At 50.5% G+C, this 26,715-nt stretch overlaps 4 protein-coding genes across 7 annotated transcripts; 1 reads left to right on the plus strand and 3 right to left on the minus strand.

Annotated features, from left to right (window-relative positions):
- Positions 1 to 3,731: 3,731 nt before the first annotated feature.
- Positions 3,732 to 4,948, minus strand: ttc9b (tetratricopeptide repeat domain 9B). Its single transcript, XM_030381919.1, has one exon. The coding sequence runs from the start codon at positions 4,753 to 4,755 to the stop codon at positions 4,120 to 4,122; it is 636 nt and encodes a 211-aa protein (XP_030237779.1). The 5' UTR covers positions 4,756 to 4,948; the 3' UTR covers positions 3,732 to 4,119.
- A 978-nt stretch (positions 4,949 to 5,926) lies between these two features.
- c16h19orf47 (chromosome 16 C19orf47 homolog) lies at positions 5,927 to 14,185 on the minus strand. Of its 4 annotated transcripts, none has more exons than XM_030381916.1 (9): positions 14,149 to 14,164; positions 13,260 to 13,408; positions 12,219 to 12,306; positions 11,995 to 12,109; positions 10,907 to 10,988; positions 10,101 to 10,256; positions 9,554 to 9,628; positions 8,572 to 8,648; positions 5,927 to 7,577 (listed from the first exon to the last, which is right to left on the minus strand). In XM_030381916.1, the coding sequence occupies exons 2-9, from the start codon at positions 13,276 to 13,278 to the stop codon at positions 7,032 to 7,034; spliced, it is 1,158 nt and encodes a 385-aa protein (XP_030237776.1). In that variant the 5' UTR covers positions 13,279 to 13,408; positions 14,149 to 14,164; the 3' UTR covers positions 5,927 to 7,031. The 4 variants fall into 4 exon arrangements, with proteins under 4 accessions (XP_030237776.1, XP_030237775.1, XP_030237778.1 ...); XM_030381915.1 differs by having other exon boundaries at positions 9,479 to 9,628; XM_030381918.1 differs by having other exon boundaries at positions 7,032 to 7,577; positions 9,479 to 9,628; positions 13,260 to 13,405; positions 13,953 to 14,185.
- A 176-nt stretch (positions 14,186 to 14,361) lies between these two features.
- LOC115561786 (piggyBac transposable element-derived protein 4-like) lies at positions 14,362 to 17,008 on the plus strand. The gene is made up of 2 exons (XM_030382020.1): positions 14,362 to 14,647; positions 15,000 to 17,008. The coding sequence occupies exons 1-2, from the start codon at positions 14,514 to 14,516 to the stop codon at positions 16,792 to 16,794; spliced, it is 1,929 nt and encodes a 642-aa protein (XP_030237880.1). The 5' UTR covers positions 14,362 to 14,513; the 3' UTR covers positions 16,795 to 17,008.
- Positions 17,009 to 17,483: 475 nt separating this feature from the next.
- fosb (FBJ murine osteosarcoma viral oncogene homolog B) lies at positions 17,484 to 26,420 on the minus strand. Its single transcript, XM_030382021.1, has 5 exons — positions 25,833 to 26,420; positions 25,470 to 25,645; positions 22,714 to 23,169; positions 22,115 to 22,222; positions 17,484 to 21,814 (listed from the first exon to the last, which is right to left on the minus strand). Exons 1-5 carry the CDS (start codon positions 25,894 to 25,896, stop codon positions 21,218 to 21,220), a joined length of 1,401 nt encoding a protein of 466 aa, XP_030237881.1. The 5' UTR covers positions 25,897 to 26,420; the 3' UTR covers positions 17,484 to 21,217.
- Between the last annotated feature and the right edge of the window lie 295 nt (positions 26,421 to 26,715).

Genomic DNA, 26,715 nt, shown 5'->3' on the forward strand with positions numbered 1-26,715 from the left:
GTGTAGCAGTGTGTTGTGCGTCAGTGTTTTGTGCGTCAGTGTGTTGTGCGTCAGTGTGTTGTGCGTCAGTGTGTTGTGCGTCAGTGTGTTGTGTAGCAGTGTGTCGTGGGGTGCGTGTCGCGGACCGGCTGGCGGCGGCGCTCCATGAGACCGGACAGACGCCGGCGGCGGGCGGCTGCACGCTGACACCCAGGAGGAACACGCAGACACACACCGAGCTGGGCTGGGATGGAGGACGGCAAGTAGGACCAGCATCCATCCTCTCTCTCTCTCTCTCTCTCTCTCTCTCTCTCTCTCTCTCTCTCTCTCTCTCCCTCTCTCTCTCTCTCTCTCTCTCCCTCTCTCTCTCTCTCTCTCTCTCTCTCTCTCTCTCTCTCTCTCTTCTCCTCTCTCTCTCTCTCTCTCTCTCTCTCTCTTCTCTCTCTCTCTCTCTCTCTCTCTCTCTCTCTCTCTCTCTCTCTCTCTCCCTCTCTCTCTCTCTCTCTCTCTCTCTCTCTCTCTCTCTCTCTCTCTCTCTCTCTCTCCCTCTCTCCCTCTCTCTCTCTCTCTCTCTCTCTCTCTCTCTCTCCCTCTCCCTCTCTCTCTCTCTCAGACAGAAAGCGTCCTTACCGTGGACGTGGACTCTGAGATTCTCTCGCAGCTGCAAGTGTTCAAAACATCATTTACCCCTTCCTCAGCATCTTCTCGTGCTTTGTTACGGGTGCAGGTCTGTCTGTCCGTCCGTGTGAGACGCTGCTCTGCAGGGTGGGAGGGGGGGGAGACCAGTGGGGGGGGGGGACCAGTGGGGGGGGGGGACCAGTGGGGGGGGGGAGACCAGTGGGGGGGGGGGGAGACCAGTGGGGAGGAGACCAGTGGGGGGGGGGGGGGCAGTGGCACTCGGAGGGGCATCAGGTCCTGAGAACAGCCCAAGCTCGTCCTTGTCACAACAAAGTCAACAAGATAAAAGGCCCACGTACACACTCACGTGCACTCTCACACAGACGTAAACAGAGATAGGATGTCAGGGACGCGCACGCACACACACACACACACACACACAGGTACACACAAACGCACACACACATACGTACACAAACACACATAAATATTTGCAGAGGTATACAACAATTGCACTCACAAATACACACAGGCATGCACACACACACACACACACACACACACCAAGTGTACATCCAGCCAGTTACACAAACTCAATGCAAACTCAGCACGTCCACAGCGAGAATGGCAGGGTGAGCAGGCCTCTCCCCCCCTATCCTCCGCCCCCTCCATCCTCCCCCTCCCCCCCTCCCCCTCTCACTTTACACATGCAGTTCTCCTCCTCACACCAGCTGCTGCTCCTCAGGCTGACAACCGCTGAGACAAACACAATACTGCACACGCACACACACACACACACAAACACACACACACACACACACACACACACACACACACACCCCGGTGCATGCGGCGTGTCCGACCGACGCCGCTCTCCGCCGGGCGCCGGTGGGGCCGCCCGGCGCCCGCCTCTTCCTGTAATCATGCGTCAGAGCTCCGGACGGGCGGCCAATCACAGGGCAGCTCCTCGCCCGGCGCCACGGGGGCGGCTGCTGCCTAACGAGGCGGCGCCACGGCCCCGGTGCATCACAGGCTGTCCCCGCTCCGGCCCGCACACGGTGTCCAGCCCCCCCCCCCCCCCTATACACCGGGGGGGCAGGGCCTCTGCCCGCCGCCGCCCCCCCCCCCCCACCCTACACACCGGGGGCGGGGCCTCAGCGTCCTCCTCTCCTGCGTGAGGACGTGTCTTTAATTGGCGTGTTGTACCGGGCGCTGTCTCTTATCACATGGAGACGCACACACACACACACACACACACACACACACACACACACACACACACACACACACACGTACGTGTGATGTAACGGATAAGACGGCCGGTGAGGTAACCACACATGGCCGAGGAGGAGAGGCCGACCTGGTTGCCATGGTGATCACGATCCCCTGCGGTCCGCCTGGCTGCCCCCCCTCCCCCGAGTCCATCCCTCTGTCTTGTTATTGTTTACCATCTCTGTCCATGTGTCTCTCCTTTAATCCTCTCTCCTGCATCTCCCTCTCTTCCTCTCTCTCCCCACCCCCTTTATTCCCCCTGCATCCATCCGTCATTCCTCCCCCCTCTTCCTCCCCCTCCCCCCTCCCCTTCACGCCACAGTGGACCTCCTCCTCCGGCTACAGACGGGCCCCCCAGCACTGGCTGGGACCGGCCCGACCTTCAGCGCATCAACCGCAGCCCGGGCACGCACAGGTCCCGGGACCCCGCCCCCACCGCCCCCCCCCGACCCGCTACATAACGGGCCGACCTTTCCAGCGGGCGTCAGCGGGTCAGGGATGGGCGGTGACGTTGGGGGGGTTCTCTGAAGGCCGGCGCGCTGCGCCTCCATAATGTGGGTCGTTCATCACGCCGACTGACATCAACGCTGCCTCCGCTCCGGCGCGGTCAGCGTGATCGTGGTTGCTAGGATACGGTGTTTCACCGTAGTAAAGGGGGTTGCTAGGATACGGTGTTTCATCGTAGTGAGTGTGATCGTGGTCGCTAGGATACGGTGTTTCAGCGAAGTGATCGTGGTTGCTAGGATACCGTGTATCATCATAGTGATAGTGGTTGCTAGGATACAGTGTTTCATCGTAGTGAATGTGATCGTGGTCGCTAGGATACGGTGTTTCAGTGTAGTGATCGTGGTCGTTAGGATACCATGTTTCATCGTAGTGATAGTGGTTGCTAGGATACGGAGTTTCATCGTAGTGAGCTTGATCTTGGTCGCTAGGGTACGGTGTTTCATCGTGGTGATCATAAACGTGGTTGCTGAGATACGTTGTTTCAGCTTAGTGATCGTGGTCGCTAGGATACGGTGTTTCATCGCAGTGAGAGTGGTTGCTAGGATACGGTGTTTCATTGTAGTGATCATGATCGTGGTTGCTAGGATACAGTGTTTCATCGTAGTGATCGGGGTTGCGATACGGTGTTTCATTGTAGTGATCATGATCGTGGCTGCTAGAATACGGTGTTTCAGTGTAGTGATCGTGGTCGCTAGGATACCGTGTTTCAACGTAGTGAGCGTGATCGTGGTCTCTAGGATACGGTGATTCAGCGTAGTGAGCATTGTCACTAGGTGACGATCTTACATCTATGGGGGACTATTGTTCGCCAAATCAAAAAAAATTATTAAGAAACAAATGTTCCTAATTAAAGTCTTTGTTTCATCTCATTGTAGCAACATGTTCAGGTGTAGAGAGAAGGAGCAGGAATTCAGCTATTTGCTGAATCACGGTTACAGTTTGACATGAGCAACATTTCCAGGAACGTAATCTGAGGATAACGACATCAGCACCGTGTAGCATCATGAGAATCCAATCAGGATGCTGCTTTAATACGTATCCCATGTCATATGTCCTCCACCCAGACCGAGGAAACACACTGTTTGGGTGCCATTGTGGTACTCCTGGGATCATGTGTGAGTCCATAACACACCTCACCACCAATACACCCACCGTTGTTTTGTTTATCCATATGGATATCTGATACCATTTAAGAACAATACTGCTGTCATAATAATTAAAGAGAATTTAGCAATAGTAATTTAAGGTTATGAGAATATTGCATATTGTGGGTATACATTATAATTATATATCATATACATATGCAAATATACTGTACATATAGATTTATATATACATCTATATATTTATGCGTGCATTACTCATGATCAGATTCATCTACCAAAGATCTGTAACTAGGATGTGTCGATTGGAAAATCGCTTCCAGTAGATAATTCATTGATTTCGTCAGGCAAGGAAAAAAAGCTGGTTCTTGAGAATCGCCATCTAACCAGTTTATCGTTGGTGGTGTTCACGTCATTTATTCACGTCATGTCGGGGCTATTCCTCGTATTAATTCAGCTGCTTACAGATATTTCTAATATAAGGAACAAAAAGATTGGCCGGATGTTCTCTTGATAAACCGTCCGTGATATATTGTAACACTTCATGAACCCGGTGAACCGCGGCGAACAATGGAGGCTAAGTACGGTGCGGAGCCGAGAGGTTCGGCTCCGTTCTGCTCCTCCGGAGTATCCGAGAGGTTCAGCTCCGTTCTGCTCCTCTAAAGGAGCCGAGACCCCGAGGTTCTGCTCCTCCGGAAGGAGCCGAGAGGTTCTGAATCTCTGGAAGAGCCGAGACCTCGAGGATTCGAGACCTCAAGGCTCTGCTCCTCCAGATCCCAGACCTCGAGGATCTGGGTCCCAGCCCGTGCCGCTCACCTGTCAAGCTGTCGTAGCACTCGATCTCGGTGATGTCCACGGCTCTGCGCTGCTCTTCGGTCATCTTGGTTGAGGCTTGGCTGAGGAGGTTGACCTCGGAGCCCGTGGTCCCGTCCACCACATGCACCCCCTTCAGCTGCAGCAGAGCTCGGTGGTACTTGCCGATGGCTTCCCGGAACTTCTTCTCCTTGTAGCAGCGATGGCCCTCCACCTTGAAGTCGATCGCCTTCTGGATGTTGGCTTCCATGTCCATCTCGGCCGAGGCGACCCGGTACCCTACCCCCTCTCCCCCAGCGGCCGCGGCCAGGCTCCGGCCGCCCGTCTCCGGGTAGCTCTTGAGGCTCTTGATTTGGTGCTGCTTGGCTTCCATGTCTCTCAGTGGGAGCGGCAGGACGGCACCATGCTGCGGGGACTCGAAGCGCTGTTTTCTCGGAGAGGACGGGAGCAGCGTGCTATGCATAAAGGACGGAGAGATGGAGATGGGAACAGGAAGGCACCGACAATGACTCCTCGCTAAATAGGCTGCTTAGAGAGAAGATACAAATCAAGACGGATCCGATGTCGAGTGTCCCTCCACTCGCCCGCTGCCGCTAGAGAAGAACTGTCACACAAGAATGTGGATAAATGACGTAAAAAGAGATATGGTGGATACAGGCGGTTTGGTTTTCTTGGGATCGCTCCTCGGATTCGGCGGCGTGTGTCGAATCTCTCAGAGGATGCTCGGGTTGTGCTCGCAGCTTCAGCACCACAGACAGCGCACGAGCCCGGCGCACGGCATTGTGGGAAAGAGGGATGTCGTGAGGCTCTATTGCCTTGCTGCACCACAAATGCAGTCAAAACGTCTAAAAGATAAGAATAAATGTCAAGCGCGCGTCTGTAGGTCACTAAGAAAGCGTTGTGATCAAACCCAACAGAGTATTTAATACCGGCTGCTCTTATTGATGACTCTAGGGGACATCCAACATGTAACCAAACCGACATGTCCTTCAAGAAACGTGTCTTATGAACCGTTTGGAATTAGACATTTCCCATTATCTCACCATACAGGTAAGGTCAGTGGATTGAGTTGTCTGCTTATTGATCGCCCCGGATCACCTGCACAGCGGGGCTCCTCGTTAATTCATCCCAGTAGGCCTACATACTTTACCCAATATCTTATCACGGGGCCAGGGTGGATGTGCTCAGGGCTTGTTTACTCCATTCATCTCACTCTCTGCTGTGTAGTAACTAAGCAGCGGGGATTCCCATCGGAGGATACTGTCGAGGTTAATTCATTCTAAACGATGAGGTAATGGTTACTGAGGTAACGGTTACCGTGGAAACGCATCTTTCGCAGCCTCGTTTAGCCGGGAACTGAAAGGACGATACCTGGTCAGTATTTTAGTAGCCTACCTTTAGAAATTTTGGGGATATATTGACAATGTCATGATAAATAATGCAGATGTATACCCATGTTCCCACACATTTAAAATCCGATATTCATTGATGGATTGCAGAAACAATTGTGTGGAAAGTCACATTTTAGATAACTTAATACTTCAATCTGTTTTTCAATCTATGCAGGGCCCCGATCAGACCGATCCCAGAATGTCCCTTCAAAATAGTAAATAAAATGATATGAAGAGTAGACGTTTTGTGTTCAAATCTTTCTCTTAAACAGAATCATCACGTACACGATTGTTTCAGACTTGTTTTTTTTTGTTGAAAGTTACAGCAACACATGTCCGGGTGTGATCTCGTGCTCTGACGCTGCGGTCGGCCCGGCCCAGGGTCTTCTGGTCCGGGGGAGACGTCGATTTAAAGGATCATTTTCGCAGATACCGTACTGTCCTCCCAAAACACAATAAAGGAGTAATAACAAAATATACACAACAATTGAGAGTGAAGTTCCTGCTCTGTGAAACCATGTAAAGTGTATAAACCTGATGGATATAAACCGTGTCTACGGGCCTCGTTAGCCGCTCTTATAAAGGGGCGGACCGGGGTAGAAAAGTGGCCGCTAGGGGGAGCTGTGCTGCGGTGTTCCGGCCGCAGAGGACGGTGTGCCGTGGTTCTTGTCGGGTGGGTCCTCTTATTCGAGTGTGCTCGCAGGTTCTTCTGAATGTCGTTTCTTTCAGGTCCAGAGGCATTCGCGTTGAGCGCTTTTCATCAGCACCATTCCACTTAAGCTTTTTACTTTCTCCTGAACTCGCTGCGTGGGGGGGAGGGGGAGGGGGGGGGGGGGGGACTTGAGTAAGAGGAGCACTATAATATAAAGTGAAAAACGTGTTTTCTCTGAGGGGGTCGTACTGCTTAAAAACAAAAATATTTCTGTCTTCCTTATAACGCATTCTAGGAAGCCTTATCTTCTTCTACAACAAAACTCAGTTATACGGTACATCGGATGCTAAACCCGTCATAAGCGGGAAGCCCATGCCTTAATAACGCTAACATAAAATACCCAGGAAGGAGTGTGCGATGGAGTGATGAACCCCCGGAGCCTTTAGTGAAGCCGAGTGTGTGCGCCACAACGTGACCTTCCTTCAGTCGGCTTCAGGAGTGAACAAGACGCGCAAACAGCGCTGGGCAGTCAACAAAGAAAACACGCCACCAGATCGCCCCGACGTCTGCTCAAAGTAACGACAAGACCTGACCACAAAGCCACAGACACCACGACCGGGGGGGAACGGTTCACCAGTAAGAATACTAAACATAACCCCGTCAGGCTCCCTCTGGGGGGGGGGGCCCTGGGGGCCCCTAAGTGTTCTTGCAGCCCAGCCTCCTGAAGACGCTCACGGAGCCCGCGTCCATCTGGGCCCCCAGGCAGTCGCCGGCCGGGGGGGCCGCCGTGGTGCTGCTCACCTTGGGGCTGGCCAGGGGCCGCGGCCGGGTGCTGCTCACCCTGTTGTCCTGCATGTCGGGCCCCGCGGCGGCGGCGGCGGCGGCGGGGAGCTTCCCCAGCCGCCGCAGCACGCTGAGCTTGGGCGGGGGCCCCGTGGAGGACGGGGCCGCCGGGGGGGCCCCGGCCGGGTGCTTGAACTTGCCCCCCAGGCGGCGCATGGCGGTGGGCGGGGCCTTGGGCGGGGCCTGTTTCTTCTTGGGCGGGGCGGGGGCGCGGCTCGCCTTGAGGACGCCGGCGTACTGCAGCACGGAGCCCTCTCCGTCGCTGTCCTCCCCCTCCTCCTCCTCCTCCTCTTCCTCCTCCTCCTGGCTGGCGCTAGCCGAGCCCCCCCCGCCAGGAGCGGGACGGGGCTCCGCCTCCTCGGCCCCCCCCCGACCCAGACGGCTGAACACCCCGGAGGGCTGAGGAGGGAGAGAGGAGAGGGAGAGGGGAGGGAGGGTGGAGAGGGGGAGGGGAGGGGGAGTGGAGAGGGGAGGGAGAGAGAGGAGGAGAGAGGAGAGGGAGAGGGGAGGGAGGGTGGAGAGGGAGAGGGGAGGGAGGGTGGAGAGGGAGAGGGGAGGGAGGGTGGAGAGGGAGAGGGGAGGAGAGAGGAGAGGGAGAGGGGAGGGAGGGAGAGAGAGAGAGGAAGAGAGAGGAGAGGGAGGAGGAGAGAAAAGAGGGGGGAGGGGAGAGAGAGAGAGAGAGAGGAAGAGAGAGGAGAGGGAGGAGGAGAGAGGAGAGGGGGAGAGAGAGGAGAGGGGAGAGGGGGAGGGGAGAGGAGAGGAGAGGAGAGGAGAGGATGAGTGAATCACCTGCTACACCAACCGTTACTAACATACAAAGCGCCCGGTACACACTAGAGCCCAATCGTACACCAGTAGGTCGATGTTGGCCTGTCACAGACATCGTATCGGTGTAAAGGACTGCCGACATGAAAACTTTACAAGTGGTGTCGATTTACACTTAACGCAATCACCCGTTTATAAACCCTCTACTGTTGGGGTTGAACCTCCAAGTCAACGTAAGCGCTCCAATCACCATCCGGTTTGACATCCTGGTCTGTGAGAGGGCTAGCAGCTCCTTGGGTCTTTTAGCTCAGGGCTCTAGCGCTACGGGAACCGGCCTTACCTTGGGTCTTTTAGCTCAGGGCTCTAGCGCTACGGGACCCGGCCTTACCTTGGGTCTTTTAGCTCAGGGCTCTAGCGCTAGGGGACCCGGCCTTACCTTGGGTCTTTTAGCTCAGGGCTCTAGCGCTACGGGACCCGGCCTTACCTTGGGTCTTTTAGCTCAGGGCTCTAGCGCTACGGGACCCGGCCTTACCTTGGGTCTTATAGCTCAGGGCTCTAGCGCTACGGGACCCGGCCTTACCTTGGGTCTTTTAGCTCAGGGCTCTAGCGCTACGGGACCCGGCCTTACCTTGGTGCCGCTGGTGTTGGTCGCGTCCGCCTTGGCCTCCGCGCCGAGCCGCTCGAACACAGACATCCGCTTGGAGCCTTCACAAGGAGGAGAGGATTAACAGGATGACACCGAGGGAGAACACGCAAGCACCACAGATGAACAGAATTACCATAATTACATTTGACGATGACCAGGGACGAGCCCCACTGGACACCGAGCAGCTAATGCGTACACATAACATGTATTGAATGGTTCCTAGTGATCAGCAGCTCCTGAGCCCGACGTCCCCGTTCCCTTCTGGGCCCAGAGCCGTCCTCGTGTTTCTGACGCGGCTCCCTGATCCGCTCGGCTCGGCTCGCGGAGCTCTTTAGGAAGGACAAGGCTTTTTAGGCCGGGAGAATCCAGAACAATCTCAGCTGATCCAGGCTGTTTGTTTGGCTGCAGAACTCAGCGTTTGAGAGCCAATTTGTTTCATTTCTGGCGAACCGAGGATTTCTGAGTCTAGCAGACAGGCCGAAACAGACCAGCGCTACACATAGGATCTGGTCGCCAAACAGTCACGACGTTGAGACGCTTACTTCTTTGTTAAAAGGTGTCGTTTGTCACATTTGCATGAACCTGACCAGCTGTCCTCCAGGAACAATATTATTCCATAATATTCTAAAACATTATCAGACACACGAAGAAGAACCACACGTGACCGAAGCAGCGAACACACGGAGACAGACGGATGAGGTTCACACACAGGACACACAGTAACCAGACAGGAGAGTTAGTCACCGACACACAACAGGCAGTGGAGCAGGCGGTCACACGAGGGTTAGCCGGATGAGGATGAGTCCCTACGGTCCACACAGATGGGGGGTTTAGTGTCGGGGGGGCTCTAGGGGCGGCGGTAGGAGCCCGACCGCGGGCCACAGCCTACCTTTCCTCCCCTGCTGGGCCAAGATGCGGCGTGTGCGCGCTGTAGTACCCTTGGGCATGTTGACGATGTACTTGCCTTCCATCTCCGCGGTTACACGCCGTCGTTTCACGGCAGGCAAGCCTTTCCCCTCGTCCGCAGGCTGGGTTACGACTAGGGGGGGGGGGGGGGGGACGCATCGTCAGAGACCCTACCTCACCACGGGGAGACTTTATACAACACTTTATAAGAAATGCACCGTGTGTAACATCAACACCAAGCTGGTTCTATTTAAAGGGCTGAATCATTCTTGCTGGATGTGTTGCCCCGCTGCATTGTGGGAAGGGGAGGAGCCACCTGATGACTGTGGTGGCCAAGTTCAGCCGTCCTCCCTACTTATGCATTATACTTCGATGGAGAGATATTTGATAAATAACTTATTTTATGGTTTCACCTGTAGTTCTATCTTATATGATTCTGAATCGAATCACAACTTCCAAAAATCTGTTTATTGGAAGTTCCCCCTTTGCCCTTAGGTTTGCCTCCGTGTTTACATTCAGTTGATATAACTTTTTAAAAACCAACCCTAACCCTTAAAAACCAATGAACACGGAGTGTTTCGGCCGGGACGGAGGAGGCTTCCTACCTGTTTTCCCGCTCTTGCTGGCCTGTTTGTTGGACACGGTGACGGAGAGACGGTTGTCCGGGAGGCGGTTGTCCGGGAGACGGTTGTCCGGGCGTCGGTTGGGCGTGCTGGGGGGCGAGTCCCGGCTCAGGGCGTTGGCGATCATACGCGTGGCGGCTGAGAACAAACCAGGAAACAAGCAGTCACATCTCGCTCAACCGTTTAGTTTGGTTTCACTCGGCTCCGCCTCTTCCTTCAGATATCAGGAACTGGCGTAGGCCTATGAGAGAGGACATGTGAGCGGGAAGCGCCTCTCCCTAAACAGGCTGCAAGTCCAGACTGAAGCCTCTCCCTAAACAGGCTGCAAGTCCAGACTTAAGCCTCTCCCTAAACAGGCTGTAACTCCAGACTGAAGCCTCTCCCTAAACAGGCTGCAAGTCCAGACTTAAGCCTCTCCCTAAACAGGATGCTAGTCCAGACTGAAGCCTCTCCCTAAACAGGCTGCAAGTCCAGACTTAAGCCTCTCCCTAAACAGGCTGCAAGTCCAGACTTAAGCCTCTCCCTAAACAGGCTGTAACTCCAGACTGAAGCCTCTCCCTAAACAGGCTGTAACTCCAGACTGAAGCCTCTCCCTAAACAGGCTGCAAGTCCAGACTGAAGCCTCTCTCTAGACAGGCTGTAACTCTGTCTGTAACACTGTCTGTACAGGCTGTAACACTGTCTTTCCAGGCTGTTCCACTCTAACTCCAGACCCCTCTATACAGGCTGTAACACTGCATGTACAGGCTGTAACACTGTCTGTACAGGCTGTTCCACCCCAGACTCACGGGTGTGGGCTGTCCGGCGGAGTTCTGCCTGGACGCTGGTCTGTCCTGAGGTGATGGCTTCAGTGGCCATCTTGCACATGTCCTGTGGATGAGGGGGACATGACGATTTAATGCAGGGGTCGGCAGCCCTAGGCACGCGCGCCACCACTGGCACGGGGCAGCATAATCATTGCAACCAAATTCACAGCATAATGCGGCAGCATAAACATTACTACCGATTTTTCTTTGCACTTTATTCTGTTATGGGCATTTCCTCCCAGTGCAAATATGTTTAAGTTAGATACAGAAAGCAGTGTTCTGAAGTGGGTTCAATTAATAGTTTTTAACCTATGTTGTGAGTAATAGCGAAGAAAATATTTAAAATATTGTTCCAAGTGGCCTGTATGCATCACCTTCACATGGTTTTGCAAAGCTGCACATGTCTGAAAGATATTGATGTGGATGGTTCCAACATTCTCATATATTCTCGTTTTTTACATTTCTCACAATGCAAATAGTTTTGAATGAGTTTCTGAAAATGGTATTTTAAGATGGGACATATGTAATTATATTTTATATATATGTTGATGCAATGATTGTGGACTATATCGAAGTAGTACAATTCCAGGTCTTCTGGAAATTATTTTGTTCGCTGTGTCATAATTCAGCTTAATTTTTTATATATTGTTGCTTACGGCACACTCATTAACGAAACAATGTCAAACTGGCACTGCATGTTGAAAAGGTTGCTGACCCCTGACTTAATGGGTCAACTACTTTGACTACTCTGACATATGTTTTTTTATACTCTGTGTTTGTTTCCCCACTTATTTTATGATCACCAACTGTTAATGCACCAATAAAACTCTTGGTTTCCCCTCAGCTACATTTACATTTAGGGCATTTAGCAGCCACTTTGATCCAAAGCGACTTACAATAAGTACATTTCTCAGAAAAAGCTTAACAATATTGTTGCACAGTAAAGATGTTCATAGAACCAAGTTCGGAGCAATAACAATCACTAGGTTAACCCATTCCCCGTATACAACAGAGATAGCGAGGATAAGAAGCAACACAACTATTACTAATACAATACAATGGGTGCGTACCTGTCTGTAGACCAGTTTAGCATGCTTCAGGATCGCGATGATGTCTCCGATGACCGTGATGCCCAGGTCCATCATGATCTCCTTGCTCAAGTCCATCAGCATGTTCTTCTGGATCCTTCGGTTGGGGAAAAATAAAACAAAAATCAGAAAAGCCAAGAGTCGCTATGGATGCCACCGATTTGTACGACACGTTTCCGCTCTAATTCAGTGGACTCAATAGTTACCGGTTGTCCGCAAAGGAAACGGCGTAGGTTACAGCGAGCCCGGCAGGGATCCCAGCCTCCCTGAAGAACTGAATCCACTCGGAGGTGGCTGTGGGCGGAACAGATACAACGCATTCAGCCAACAAACATAGACTCATACTTTAACACGGTTAGTACTTAAGATACTGGGATATCAGTTTGGCCATGATTTACACTTGACTTCTTTGGTTTTCTAGCTTATTAATAGTAACAATGTAGTAACAGTCTGTTTGAGCACAGGGGGGCGGACCTCAGAGAGGCCGGCTGCTGCGGCTCACCGCTGACAACACATGCGGACCAGCTGAGGAGTATTTATAGGCGTCTGATGGCTCGATCTGTGGTCGACCGATTTCATTGGATATCGCGGCCACGGTGACTGAGAAACACAGATTCCCACCTAACCCCCCCGTCTTAAGCCCGTAAACAAACCGATACTATCGAGCCTCCTTCCCATGGACGACCAGGGGAACGACAATGAATGAAGACAGTGATGAACACATGAACTGCATCCTCTGCTCACACACTGGGAATGGTGTACGACGTTAAATAGTGAACTATAACACGACGGCACATTGGCAAAATGGTCGACCGGGTATAACCTTTATAATATAATAAAGAAGCAGGGGAAGTGAACTCGATCTGATGCAAGGTAAAACCGGTAGCGCGATGCTAGTGGGATAGCTCTGTGTGGTGAAGAGAGTCTAACAACGTTATACATGCAAGATATCTTTAAAGTAGGAGTCTAGAGTAATGGTTAAAGCATGATCTAATAAGAGTTAGAGTAGGGAAGCCTTATGAAGTGTCGATGTGTTGACACGGTGTTTCGTTTAAATAAAGATAGCTAGCATGCTAGCCCCCGGTCTGGTGTAAGGCAGCACTACCGAAACGTTGATCACTGCAGCTCGGAATCGTCCCGGAGGAAGCCTCATACATAGTTCCGCTTTAACCTCAAACACTTACGATGGTCTAAATGTGTTAAATTCGACGAAATCATTATATTCGGCTAGGCCTTTTCTCTCTCACCTGTTGTCACGGACGCCATGTTTATCAATGTGTGGCGTCCCGGAAGTCTGCTGACGTAATTTCCGCTGTGGGCGGGAAAGGAAAGGTGCTGTATCTGTCGTCGACCACTAGAGAGCAATATAGACCAGCTTCTTAGGAATCCCAACCTGCTGAAAGAAAAGGTAGAAAACTGGGTATTGTTTTGTTGAGAAGCCTATAAAACACTGTAAAGGACGCAACACAGATATGGACAGTTACATCCATTCAAGCATGCATTATGCACGATGGCTATTTATTACATTAGCTTCCTCAAGTAGGATCATTTCACATTAACACATTTGACATTAGGAGTAAAAGGTGTACTTTCAACCTCATATAGCCTACAAAGATGAGAAAATATATATCCTGCCCCATATGTCAGCTTTAAACCCATCACAGATTATCTTAAAGAGCTGTCCCTCTACTGATTACAAACTGGTCAAATGTTTATCACAGATATAAAGCTTTTAAGCTCGACCTCGATCACTCTCGCAGCAAAAGGCATACAACACTGCCCTTATTATGTAGAAAGTTATACTGCACATCAAATTAAACATGGGAAACTCGGCTACAAGCACATACAAGTCATTTTTACACACACCAAACACAACTCAAACACCAAGCATATTAATGATCAAATGTCAAAATCTGAATAGCATCAGAAAGTCAACCCACTATCCACATTTCCATTGCTACCGCACCGCATAAAAACTCAGTGAACCAGCAGCGAAAGAATACAAAAGTATCCAACCACTATTTTTACAGCGACTCATTTTTTGATGAAAAGTTTTACTTGAGAGCAAAAAACTCCGGTTTTAGTACGTCCAACATGTCTGCGTTTGTTTACAACCAGTTTTAATGTGAACCTCACTTATTTTTAGTGTAAGATTGGCTTCCTTTCATGAAGCATGCATCGAAGTTGGTTTCGCGCTAGATGTGTTTGCTTCCTCACTGTTAGCCAATCATGTGTCTGGCACACATTTCGATACTTCCACTAACATCTATTGGCTCTTACGGTTAAAACGAGGCGTCAACCATCTAAATCGACCAATCCCCGGCCGAGTTAATAGCCTGCGTAACTGGATGTACCTTGGGTGCGTTAAATATGGAGACTGGTGGTGAGCTTGTGGCCTCTTTACGCACGCATTCTGCCGAGTACTGACAGCGCATGGGGAGAGAGTTTTTGAGAAGTTTTGAGATAGTTTTTTTTTATTTTTTGATCATTTATCATAAAAAATGGAGAAGGTGTTAGACATTTTACACGATGAGCATGCCGAGGACTCCGTTTCTGCTGGAGACTCCACATCTGACGATGACGATGGAGACTTGTTGTTCGGCAGCGACAATGACTACATGCGTCCATTAGAAAGGTACAATTCAATTCATTATTTACTAGAGAGACATCTCAAAGAGAGGTTCATATATACCAGTATATAATGTATATGATGTCTGTTTTATGCTAGATAGATGTGTGTGTGTGTGTGTGTGTGTGTGTGTGTGTGTGTGTGTGTGTGTGTGTGTGTGTGTGTGTGTGTGTGTGTGTGTGTGTGTGTGTGTGTGTGTGTGTAAAATATATAATATAATGTATGTGTGTTTCTTATGTTATGCTTACTTCCAAGATTATTATCACACGTCTATTGTTTCTGTGATTACATGTATTGCACTTTCAAAACAAGGCCACTGAATAGAGATATTTGTTTCCTTCCGCAATTGGTTTAACAGTGATGATGAGGGACCATCCACACCCCAGACAGACACCACTCCGATGCAGCGAGGGTGCCCTCCTCATCCAGCTTCGGCTCCCCTTCCTCTGCTCTCCTCCTCTGATTCAGACTCACCCGAAGAGAGGCAGCCGAGACGCAAAGGGAAACCCCCACAAAAAACTTCAAGCAAGCGTGGTCGAGGTGGGTCAGGCAAGCGTGGTCGAGGTGGCTCTACAACACCAGCAGTGAGAGACGAAGAGGAAGAAGAGGAGGAGAGGTGGCATAACAGACAGGAGGAGGACAAAAAACCTGCCCCTTTTCGATTCAAGCCGGCTAGGATCCCTGGCCCTACATTCGACACGACACTGTCATGGTCTCCCCTTGCACTCTTCCAGCTGTTTTTTTCCACCTCTGTTGTCAATACTATAATCAGCAACACAAATGCCCACGCTGCCAAGAGACAACAAGCGGGGAAAAAGCTCAAGTGGGAAGTGCTTACAGTGGACGGGTTTTATACATTTTTGGCTGTGATCATTTTCCATGGTCTTGTGACGGTCCACAATTTTGCAGACTATTGGAGGAAGACATCCCCGTACAACTTCTCCTTCCCACGTGACAAAATCACACGTGGGCGTTTTGAGGCCATCCTGTGGTCACTTCATCTCAGCAACCCTACTGAAGATGAGGAAAATGAACGAAAGAAGACCACTGGGGAATATGACCGTCTATTCAAAATAAAGCCGCTCTACAGTGAGCTGGTGACGGCCTGCAAGGCACACTTCCATCCACGTCAAAACCTTTCCATCGACGAGCGCATGGTTGCTTCCAAAGCCAGAATAAGCATGAAGCAATATATGAAGGACAAGCCCACAAAGTGGGGGTATAAGCTTTTTGTTCTGGCGGATTCTTCCATAGCATATACATGGAACTTTTTTGTCTACACAGGAAAGAGTGTGTCCACCACAGGTCACGCTCTGAGCTACACAGCAGTCATGGACCTATTGCCTTTTGCTGCGCTTGGTGGGGGCTACACTGTGTATACGGACAACTTTTACACAAGCCCTGCCCTGGTCCAGGATTTGGCGAAGAAGTTCATCGGCTGTTGTGGAGCCATCCGGAGAGATAGTATTGGTTTTCCTAAGACCGAAGCAAACGACCTTCCTAAGGATGCTGAGAGGGGAGATCTGCGTTGGATGCGGCGCAGGAACCTCCTCTTCGTAAAATGGATGGATACACGCGAAGTGTCCATGTGCTCGTCGGTGCATGAGGCCTTCACTGGTCAGACGGTCAGGCGGAGGGTGAAGGAGGCTGGCGTGTGGCAGGTGAAGTCTGTACCCGTCCCCGACGCTGTAGTGGACTACAACCACAGCATGGGGGGTGTGGACCTATCGGATCCACTGATAGGCTACTACAGCGTCAGCCACAAGACCATGAAATGGTATAAACATTTTTTTTACCATTTTGTGGACATCGCAGTGGTGAACAGCTTTCTGCTACACAAGGAGCTGCTGGAGTTGCGGAACCCTACCCAGACAAAGCCGTACACCCAAAAGACCTTCAGAGAGCAGCTGCTGAAAGAGATGGTGGCGTTTGCTGAAGGCTCAGCAGCTACTCCACCGCCTGCCTCTGCGCCCACCACGTGCATGCCCATCTACTATGCAAGTGAGGACAAGCAAATTCGCAAGCATTGCAAGAGGTGCCTCAATGCTGGGATCCCAAGGGTGAAGACTGCCGTGTATTGCAGAAAATGTCAGGTGCCACTGTGTCTCAGTGCAAAAAATAACTGTTTCAAGCGCTGGCACGACAACTTGTAGAGGAAAAGGAGAATTAGGGGGGGCTGTTTTTAGTTTGGACTTTACAGCCAGTGTAAATAGTTGTTTGATCTTTTTTGTTTGACAGTTTACAGTTTGGTTATTATTGTTGATATGTTGTTTTTATTTGGACTTTACAGTCAGTGTAAATAGTTGTGAGTGTGTTTGTTTTTTATCATTGTTGATAAATAAATGTTTCATTTTGATTCAAACTTCAGTTGCTTTTTATGGTTATGGTTATTCCAAAAAAAATAAAAATAAAAAACTGTTAAATGTATGTACTGATCACAGATAATGTGATCAGCATCATTGCAAAGAGATATTCATAGAAAAAGTGTGATTGTTTTTCAGGCGAAAATGAAATCTGTCATTTATGCTTGTGTGCTCAATTAATTTACTCTGAGCCAGTGACATAAATGCTGATACTTACACATCTGAACATATTTCACAAGTGTTCCCTTTCTAATGACACCACAATTATTCAAATAGACCTTGTAGATGCAGAGATTTTCTCTATTCATTTTGGGTACGTCATTTTTTGAGCAGAAACCTAAAAAAATAGGCTACAGCTTAAGAGGTTAACTGAAATGTATGCAAACAAGCTTTCAAAAAGGAATACATCTTTCTGGAGAAAAAAAGAAAATAACAAAAGAAAAGATGCATACGGTGAAATAAAAAGTTTTGGAAATGAGTAAGTAAAATATCTTTTATTTATGTAGCACTTTTAAAACAAAGCCACAAAGTGCCATGAAGAGGTAATCCAATCAAGAGACAGAAACCCAACCAACGTCTCATCTCTACCTAACGCACCCCAAGGGGTCGTCAGGGCAACAGGACACAGGATTGGCTCTTGAAATGATACAGTAAATATTATGAATAGAATATCCACATCTTAACTGGAGGTCATAAATAAAGCAATACATCCCCACGTAGCAGAAAACGTGCCAAGATATGTAATAGCACTCTATCTCAGGTCTTCAGTTCGGGTTGCTACATTATGGTAATCCTGGAGGATATTAGGTATTGCATATCATACACTGCAAACAACTCCTAACATGGTTGGATCAAGTTCCCACCACTCGTGAATCTATTTTTTGGATATATGCTATGCCATCGGATTCATAGAGTGTCCAGGTAGCCGATGAAGAGATGCAGATGATTGCAGGGCAAGTGCAGTGCCAAAACACACCACAGCGAGCCGCTGGTGATCACATTATGCTCCCACAGCCATCGCGTTCCCCCCACGGCAGGCTTCCAGAGAGAAGAAATTCAACAAAAAAAATGGACACTGATTCCCAGGGCGGACCAAAAGCAGTCGTGTATATTAAAGAATATACCGTGTCACATTCTGTGTGGAACCATAGCCATAGAAACGTCATACAAAGGGAAATCCTCCTCTTATTAGAGCTTCATATTATAAACTGTAAGTAGCACCAAAAAGGAATGTACATGAGAACTACTGAATATATATATAGAGCATTATTTTTTTGGGACCCCAGAACACATTTTTATCACATTATGTCTGGAGTGACAATAAAAGGCAACTTCAATACCAACAGAATGTACAAACACAGGCCCTGCACAGACCAGACCAGTCTGCCCGTCTGGGAGGGCCTGGAGACACTGTCAAAAACAATCAATAAGCAGTCAATTCATATCTCTATATACTGAGCGTGATAATGTTGACATCTGATATCAAATTGACCTTCAAAAAAACAACAATTTTATTGACAGTGTCTGAGGAGCAACATGTTTGACGCCAAGAGGTCACGGATTAACATAAAAGAGTCTGTCTCTAAGTGACATTCTGTTGCAGCATATCTTAATATCTGGGCAGACTCGATGCATTCCTCTTTAGTCGCTGGCTGATGGCCTTTGAGTGCTGAGGGGTCAGTGGCTTTGGGCGCCGACCTCACAGAGAACAACCAGCCCTAACCCAGCAGGACCAGAACATAACCTCGTCTTACCCAACACCTGCACTGATGCAGGTTAGTGTTTTATATATAAAACATGTAAATACACGGGGCGAGGCAGTAAGATTGGGCTTAATGTTGGGTAATGGGGGAGTGCTTTCGTTATACTATAGTTTAACTTTTTTTGTTCTTTTAGAAAAATATCCCATTTTAAAACTAGCTTCAATAACATCATCTCATCTTGTTTTTTCTTCATTGACAAAAATATTCTATTCAGATCTGTAACATTCATACTTTACAATCATGGCACATAAACGAATATATATATACATTTCTTGTATATATGTATATGCATAAAGGCGTACGAGTAAATCTTTTGACACAGAAACACTTTCATAGTGCACGACATGCCTCCGAAGTCGCCAAACAAAATCACAACACAATAACCAAACAATATTAGTTACAATGTAATTATAATAGTAACAGTTATGAGGACACCAAATAAAACACGGGAAATCTTGGCAGCAACATTACAATTAAGAGCATGGGACAACGCAAAACACACATTTAAACAAACATGAAACTATAAAAATAGCATTTCTTTACTCAACCACATAGGAAAATAAATTGTACAAGTTCACAGGCAAAGAAAGAAGGCTATCTCAAAAATATACCCTCGTAACACCGTTTTGCTTTACTTTCTGGTCTTATTTGTGCTCTCCATCGAATGGACTTCAATAATGGGCTGAGGGGCTCTGTGGGGACAGACTCACAATAAACACACCCTCCATCTGCTCTCCCCTGGGGGGCAGAGAGGGTGCAGAGACCAGCGCACCCAACACTTTGATTGTCCAAGCCACTTAAAAAAATACCTCCTCTAAATAAAGGCAACAGTTTGCTTCCTATTCATTCATGGTCCCAACAGGTGTGTCTCATAAAGCTCCTACAAACACTCCTCCCAAATTCTTCAGAATACTCCTTTTAATATGCTTCTATGCTTCTCCCTCAGAACCGACACCCTCTATTCAGACCCTGGATATCAAACCGAGCCTTTGATGACAAACACGGAGGCGGTTAGTCGTGTGACAAAACAAATCAAGCCTCAACGTCAGGACTGAAGACGACCGTTTGAATACTTGCATGTTGGCCAAGAGGATGCTGATAAGGGGGCGGGGCTAGGCCGCTGATGAGTCAGCCCCCCACAAAGTTTGCAAGAACAGAGTTTATTTTTTGTTGTGCTTTTTAACATTTGGCTCCAGATATCGATTGGTGTAAAGCGCCTTCCTCTCCTCTTCCCTGTGGTCAAAGCCTCAGCATATCAGCTTTGACTTCCCTTCCTTCCTCTCTTCGCTTACGTTCCCACCAACCTCAACCATCGCACGGGAAGATGCGTCTCATCTTCCGTCATTTTAAACTCCATCATTGGCTCAGGAGAGGACAGTGGCATCCCTGTTGCTTTGTGAATCTCACAAGTGTCTGTTGAATCACTCACTTTTTATCTTTACATTTACGTGCGTGTCTGTGTGCATGTGAACGACTATCACTCGCTCTAAGCATCTCCCCGTTTCCAAATTGAAAGCCTCTCCTGTGTCGGTGTGTCGGGGGTTTCCACGTGTGCGCGCGTGCATGGGAGCGTTTTGGGGGGGGGGTCCGCCCTTCACTCAAGGTCCCAGGGGTCGGTCGGAGTCTTCGGGCTCTCAGGGGACGGAGACTTCAGAGAAGGAAAGGAGAGACACAGAAACAGAAGGATAAAGAGGCCACAGTCGGGACAGGGCGGCCGGAGCACGCACAGCAGCAGTAGCATACAAAAAAAAAAGGTGAGCGGCGGGCGGAAGCGGAGAACCCGTCGGTCCCGTCACGCGTAACGTCACATCGAATGGAGAAGCGAAGAAGGTCGAGCATGTGAGGAAGAAGAAGAGAGCGAGAGATCGGCCGTCTGCCCTTCAGTAGGAGTGACCCCAGCCAAGGCGTCCTTCCTCCCTAGTTCAGCTCGGCACAAATACATTCAGCGTGATGAAGAGGGGCAGGAGGTGATGGAGGGGGATGGGAGGGGGGCACTAGGGGAGGGGCGGCCGACAGAGATAAAGGGGGGGCTCATGGGGACGGGGGGGATCTGGTTTTAAATTGAAATAATTCACTTGAAAGGTAAAGTTTCAAAGGAATTATTGTGAATGAAAGTAATAATTGAATCCCTTGAACCCTCATTTGGAGCGATTCGATACTGCTGTGCACAGGGACAGCTTTGGCTCATACGACACCATCAGAATCCTCAGTGAGAAGGAACTGAATGGTCAATTATCGGTTAACAATTCGTTTTTTCAATGTGATAATATCCGAGAAAAGCTCGCTATCGGGTTACGTAAAACCCGTCCCCTCGGGGCTCAGGGCAGCGCGGGCGATCGCCCCGGGCGCCTGGTGTCGCTGGGCGGTGTGTGTGTGTGTGTGTGTGTGTGCGGTGTGTGCGCGTCGACGTGTGCGTATAGGGTCGGGGGGGGTTAGTGTCCGGCGGCCGGTCAGAGCGCGAGCAGGGAGGGCGAGTTCAGAGAGTCGGAGGACTGCTCGCTACTGCTGTTGCGTTGGTTGGCACTGACCCCGCAGGCTCCCTCCGGGTAGGTGAAGACAAATGAGGATGTGTATGAGGGGTTGAAGCCGCCGTCATGGGTACCACCACCACCACCACCACCACCACCACCACCGTGGAGGCCCGTGTGGCAGGCCCCCCCCGCCGCCGGCTGGCTCGAGCCATAGAAAGAAGTAGAAAAGGCTACCTCCTGCATTAGCCCTGGCGGTGGCAGCTGCTGCTGCTGCGGCGGCGGCGGCGGCGGGAGGGCCAGCGAGGAGCTCGGGTGGGGGGTGTAGGCGGGAGGCAGGAAGAAATCGTCCTCCTTCACAGTCAGGCCCAGGATGGAGACGTCCTGCTGGCCGGGCTGGGGCGCCAGCTGTAGTGGGGGGAGCTGCCCCGAGGGCTGCGGCTGGCTCTGATCCTGGTACGGGATCTTACAGCCGGGCTGGTGGGCCACCAGGACGAACTCCAGCCGCTCCTTCTCCTTCTGCAGCTCCGAGATCTCCGCCTCCAGCTCGGACTTCTCCTCCTCCAGGACGTCGGTCTCCTGGGGGGGGGGGGGGGGGGGGGGGGGGGGGAGACGGGAGGGGGAGAGAGGGTCTGGTTACAGGTGAGGCAGACAAGAGGCAGGTGGATCAGGACACGGACTGAGTGCTGTGTTGTTTCAGGGCCTGCTGTGATTCTACAGCAGTAGCACCCCGTCCCAACAGTGCAAAACCCTCTCCTTTTTGCACCACTAAATTCAGTAAAAAAGGTTTTACAATAACGAGGAGGGCAAACACTGCCCCGATCAGAACCATGGTAACAGGGGTTTCGAACCCGCACACAACGCGCGCGCCGGGCCTACCGACTGCAGCCGGTCCGTGAGCTCCCGCCGGCGGTTGCGGCATTTGGCGGCGGCCATCTTGTTGCGCTCGCGGCGGACGCGTCTCTTCTCCTCCTCCTCGGGGGTGAGCTGGGGAGACAAGAGGAGGGACACGGGTTCGGTTCTCCGTCGTGGATCAGCCCGGATCACATGATGCAACTCCGCGGCCCCCTCAACACATGCTGGACATGGGGGTTTGTGTTGTTATGGGATGTGCTGTTCGGGGATGTTCTTTATGTCTTCAGGTTATCCACACGTGCATGCAGTGCGCTGCTCGGTTAATGTGGTTACTCATGACTGCGTAACCCACGCTATGTTGTTATTTTAGAAATGATATTTGGATTATCTTTTTTTTAGAGAGGCCTGACGGGACTGGGGAAGAAACCTTCTACGCAACACATCTCCACACATTGTTGCGGCATTGACTGTGATAATCGTGCATGTGATAATGTGCTGTAATAAACTAATAAATAAACTACTAATAATTATAATTAAAATACAATGACACAACCGGGACCGTGTGGGGGGGGGTCCCCGGGACAGGAAGAGAAGAGGAGGACGTCACGAGCACACACACTTACTAACACACCAACGTCGCCGTCGTCACTCACTGACTCCTCCCTCACCCGGCGCGCACGGGCCCTGGAGGAGCGTATGGCGCCGGGGGCGGGGCCCTGGCCGGGGGCGGGGCCCTGGGGGTCCGCGGTAGAGGAGGAGGGGTAAGAGGAGCCCGTGGAGTAGCTGGGCCCCGGCATGTCGTAGGGGTCGACCAGGGGCCCGTGGTGGGTCATGGGGCCCCCCCCGAGGCCCTGGCCAGGGGCCTGGGAGGAGATCAGGGTGGGCTGCACCATCCACTGCAGGTCCTGGCTGCTGGTGATGGCGGTGACGGTGGGGACGAACGAGCCGGGCATCTCCAAGCCTCCTCCTCCTCCACCCGCTGCTCCTCCTCCTCCTCCACCCGCTGCTCCTCCTCCTCCTCCACCCGCTGCTCCTCCTCCCGCGACGCTGATGAGCCCACCTACAGCCGGCACACACTCCTACAGGGAGACACGGGGAGGGTGACACACTGTCTGACTGACTGACTGACTGACTGACTGACTGACTGGCTGGCTGGCTGGCTGGCTGGCTGGCTGGCTGGCTGGCTGGCTGGCTGGCTGGCTGGCTGGCTGACTGACTGACTGACTGACTGACTGACTGACTGACTGACTGACTGACTGACTGACTGACCGACTGACTGACTGACTGACTGACTGACTGACTGACCGACTGTGACTGTGTGACTGACTGACTGACTGACTGACTGACTGACTGACTGACTGACTGACTGTCTGACTGACCGACTGTGACTGTGTGACTGACTGACTGACTGACTGACCGACTGACTGACTGTGACTGACTGACCGACTGACTGACTAACTGTGACTGACTGACTGACTGACTGACCGACTGACTGACTGTGACTGACTGACCGACTGACTGACTAACTGTGACTGTGTGACTGACTGACTGTCTGTCTGTGTGTCTGTCTGTCTGTCTGACTGACTGACTGACTGACTGACTGACCGACTGTGAATGTGTGACTGACTGACTGACTGACTGACTGACCGACCGACTGACTGACTGTGACTGTGTGACTGACTGACTGTCTGTCTGTCTGTCTCTCTGTCTGTCTGTCTGTCTCACTGACTTACTGACTGACAGACCCCTCTTGCCCACTGCATCCGTCAACGGACGGACCCCATTGACTTTGAATGGGGCGCAGCCGCAATGCATTGTGGGTTGGATCCGTCGGCTCCGTCAAGAAAGTTGAGAAAGGTTCAATTTTTCAGGCAGCGACGGATCCGTCATCCAATCAGATCGCGTATGCTCGGGCTTGGCTGACGAACGCCTCTGCAAAGACTACTCCCCCATCCGTCAGCTACGCCTTCCGCCATCCGCTGACGGACGGGGGAGGGGGTAGACGGCGTGACTGTGTGAATGACTGTCTGTGTGACTGACTGACTTACTGACTGACTGTGTGACTGACTGACTGACTGACTGTCTGTCTTTCTGCCTGTCTGTCTGACTGACTGACTGAATGACGGACTGACCGAATGACTGCCTGTGTGTCTGACTGACTGACTGACTGACTGACTGACTGTCTGTCTTTCCATCTACCTATCTGTCTGTCTAACTATATCTATCTACCTGTCTGGTGATCTGTCTGTGCATCAATTGAAACATATTTATATATATTATGTACATATATAGAATTATTTTTACATGTCTATCTATATAAATACATCTGTCTCATGTGAAATCAACGTATATGTCACGGATATAATATGTACCTCATACTCAAATCGTACAAAGTGCTGAGAATGCTTGGACGACTTTTCCTTTGTGATTGTACGTGGAATACATCATGAATTTGTTCAATACAATACAACTATAGGATCACTAAGTATATATATTGAAATAAATACGCGTTTAACTATCTTTCCACCTGTCTGTTGGGCTGTCTTCCTGTATAGTTGTCTATCTTTAGAACCCATCTGCTAGTAAAAGTGTGTCACTGATTTAAATCCAGCTCCGTTATTATTTTTTGGTGTCGAGGGCCATTCTGGTCCCATACAGCCTGAGTCGAGGCTTTATTTAGACCCGGGGCAGAGAGCGATGCCAACACGAGTAGCCCAGCGAGTATTATTAATATTCATACGAGTGCTCGCAGATGATTGGATGAGGCGGGTTGGAAGCAGCTATAGAAACCAATCGGGTTCCTCCTCCCCCGTCACTCCCCCCCCCGGTGTTCCCCTTAGCAACGCAACGTAACACTCCAAAATAGAACGCATTGACGTCACGCCGGGTCCGAGGAGGAGCGCGTGGAAGGAGCAGGGGGGGCGGGGCCTCGCTGCGTACGTAGCGGGGGGCGAGCCTCGCTGCTGACGTAGCACGTACGTAGGAGAGTTCCTAGGCGCGCTCGTTCGCTCTGCGGCCAGTGTTGCCAGATTGGGCGGGAAATCTGGCCCAATCTGGCAACACAGTCTGCAGAGGAATAGCAGAATCGACCACGTTGTCATCGCCTGACAGATGAAGCCGCTGTACGCAAACCCTGGAAACTAAGCATGTACCGACCGTAAACATGGACGGCCTGAATACGATAACCGTGAACGTATCCGTGTTATGGTCGTAACACTGTCACTTTGCCCAGTGAGGCTGTGCATAAATCTAGGGTATCCCTATACATGCTGCGGTTCCCATCCCACACACCACTCTACACACACACGCTCTCGCTGTCAGTCATCATAAATATATATTATATCTATAAATACAGGCTCTGAGTCTGAGTCAAAGTTACCTGCGGAGCACTGGTGGTCGGCGGGCTGCCGAAGGAGTCCAGGGAGGAGATGTACTGGGACTCGATGGACGGGGACGAACTCTCACGGGAACCGCTGTCGATGTCTCCGGAGAACCCTCCGAACATTACCCCCTGGGAGACTCGAGGTGGGTCGGTCCGGGACAGCGGGGCGTCACCTGTAGCGACCACACAGCGTTACCCCCCACGACACGGTCCGGGACAGCGACACCAGTCGGGATATGAGTCTCATTTAACCGGGCCGGTCCCGTCCTGTGCACACCATGAGATGGAGCTCGGCTTTGTGGTTTGCTGACCGCAGACTTTAGCTGTGCTACCGTCCGGTTGTACTGTACTAGAACTTACCGTCGGTGATCTTCTTAACGTGGTGCGGTAAGGTGCTTTTAGTGTCTTTCCAAAAAAGTTGCATGGAGAAGGTGATCCGGGTCCCCTGGTCGGGAAGCGCCTGAACTCCAGATGTTGAACTCCGCTCAGACCGAGGAGGTATTCCCTTAGTCCGCCGTCCGAATGTAAGGTTACAAATCCACGGAGGCTGGCCGACGTTACAATCTTTAAGTCCACGGACACGCGTCTCGCCTTATAGTCTTGAATTAATCCATCCTCTTTGAGTAAAACCAGGGCATTTCTACCTCTCCTTTCTCGCTCTCTTTAAGTCCCGCCTCGGAGTTCCGCCGTGACGTACGTGCCCATATATGGGGCTGCGCTGGTGTTTTGTTTGGTCTCCTTGGTGACGTTGAGGGAATCCCTTTTACCTCGCACACGGGGAAGAATAGTCTTTTTTTTTACTATCAAACCACGAGATGTTTCTCACCGTCTGACAATGCATCAAAGGAAACGTTAAGAACATCCAGCGCGTTGCAAACGGAAATATATTAGTTATGAGTTAAGAATTATTTTTAGGTATAAGCACGTTTCAATCGATAAGTCAGGTTCACCATCTAACAAGCACAGTTTGATCAAAAATAAACAAAAAGTGAATAAGGAATATGGCATTGGGCTACTTTTTTACCTTTTGGATTTTGGTTTATTTTATAACTTCAGGTTAAACTCAATTTACTGTGCGTCTAGCTTACTCCCTATCCAAAATCTGATTCTATAATTGAGCATTTAAATTATGTATGTTGTTGTCATTGGATCCAGCCGATACATTCTGACACATGGGCTTCACGGACCTATCAAGTCCTATACGCAGACACGCACCTCCGTCGGGAGAGCGACCTCGCCGGCT

Source organism: Gadus morhua, chromosome 16 (assembly GCF_902167405.1).
Source record: "Gadus morhua chromosome 16, gadMor3.0, whole genome shotgun sequence".
NCBI lineage: Eukaryota > Metazoa > Chordata > Actinopteri > Gadiformes > Gadidae > Gadus > Gadus morhua.

Bases quoted from the DNA above. Each gene is read 5' to 3' on its own strand.
- fosb (XM_030382021.1), bottom strand. From the start codon at position 25,896: ATGCAACTTTTTTGGAAAGACACTAAAAGCACCTTACCGCACCACGTT. The intron at 23,170-25,469 runs GTAACTTTGACT...GTCTCCCTGTAG, and splicing joins CGACCACCAGTGCTCCGCAG to GAGTGTGTGCCGGCTGTAGG. The intron at 22,223-22,713 runs GTAAGTGTGTGT...TTGTCTCCCCAG, and splicing joins ACGGCGACGTTGGTGTGTTA to CTCACCCCCGAGGAGGAGGA.
- LOC115561786 (XM_030382020.1), top strand. From the start codon at position 14,514: ATGGAGAAGGTGTTAGACATTTTACACGATGAGCATGCCGAGGACTCC. The intron at 14,648-14,999 runs GTACAATTCAAT...TTGGTTTAACAG, and splicing joins TACATGCGTCCATTAGAAAG to TGATGATGAGGGACCATCCA.
- ttc9b (XM_030381919.1), bottom strand. From the start codon at position 4,755: ATGCATAGCACGCTGCTCCCGTCCTCTCCGAGAAAACAGCGCTTCGAG.
- c16h19orf47 (XM_030381915.1), bottom strand. The intron at 10,257-10,906 runs GTGAGTCTGGGG...GTTTGTTCTCAG, and splicing joins CCGCCGGACAGCCCACACCC to CCGCCACGCGTATGATCGCC. The intron at 9,629-10,100 runs GTAGGAAGCCTC...CCCCCCCCCTAG, and splicing joins CAGCAAGAGCGGGAAAACAG to TCGTAACCCAGCCTGCGGAC.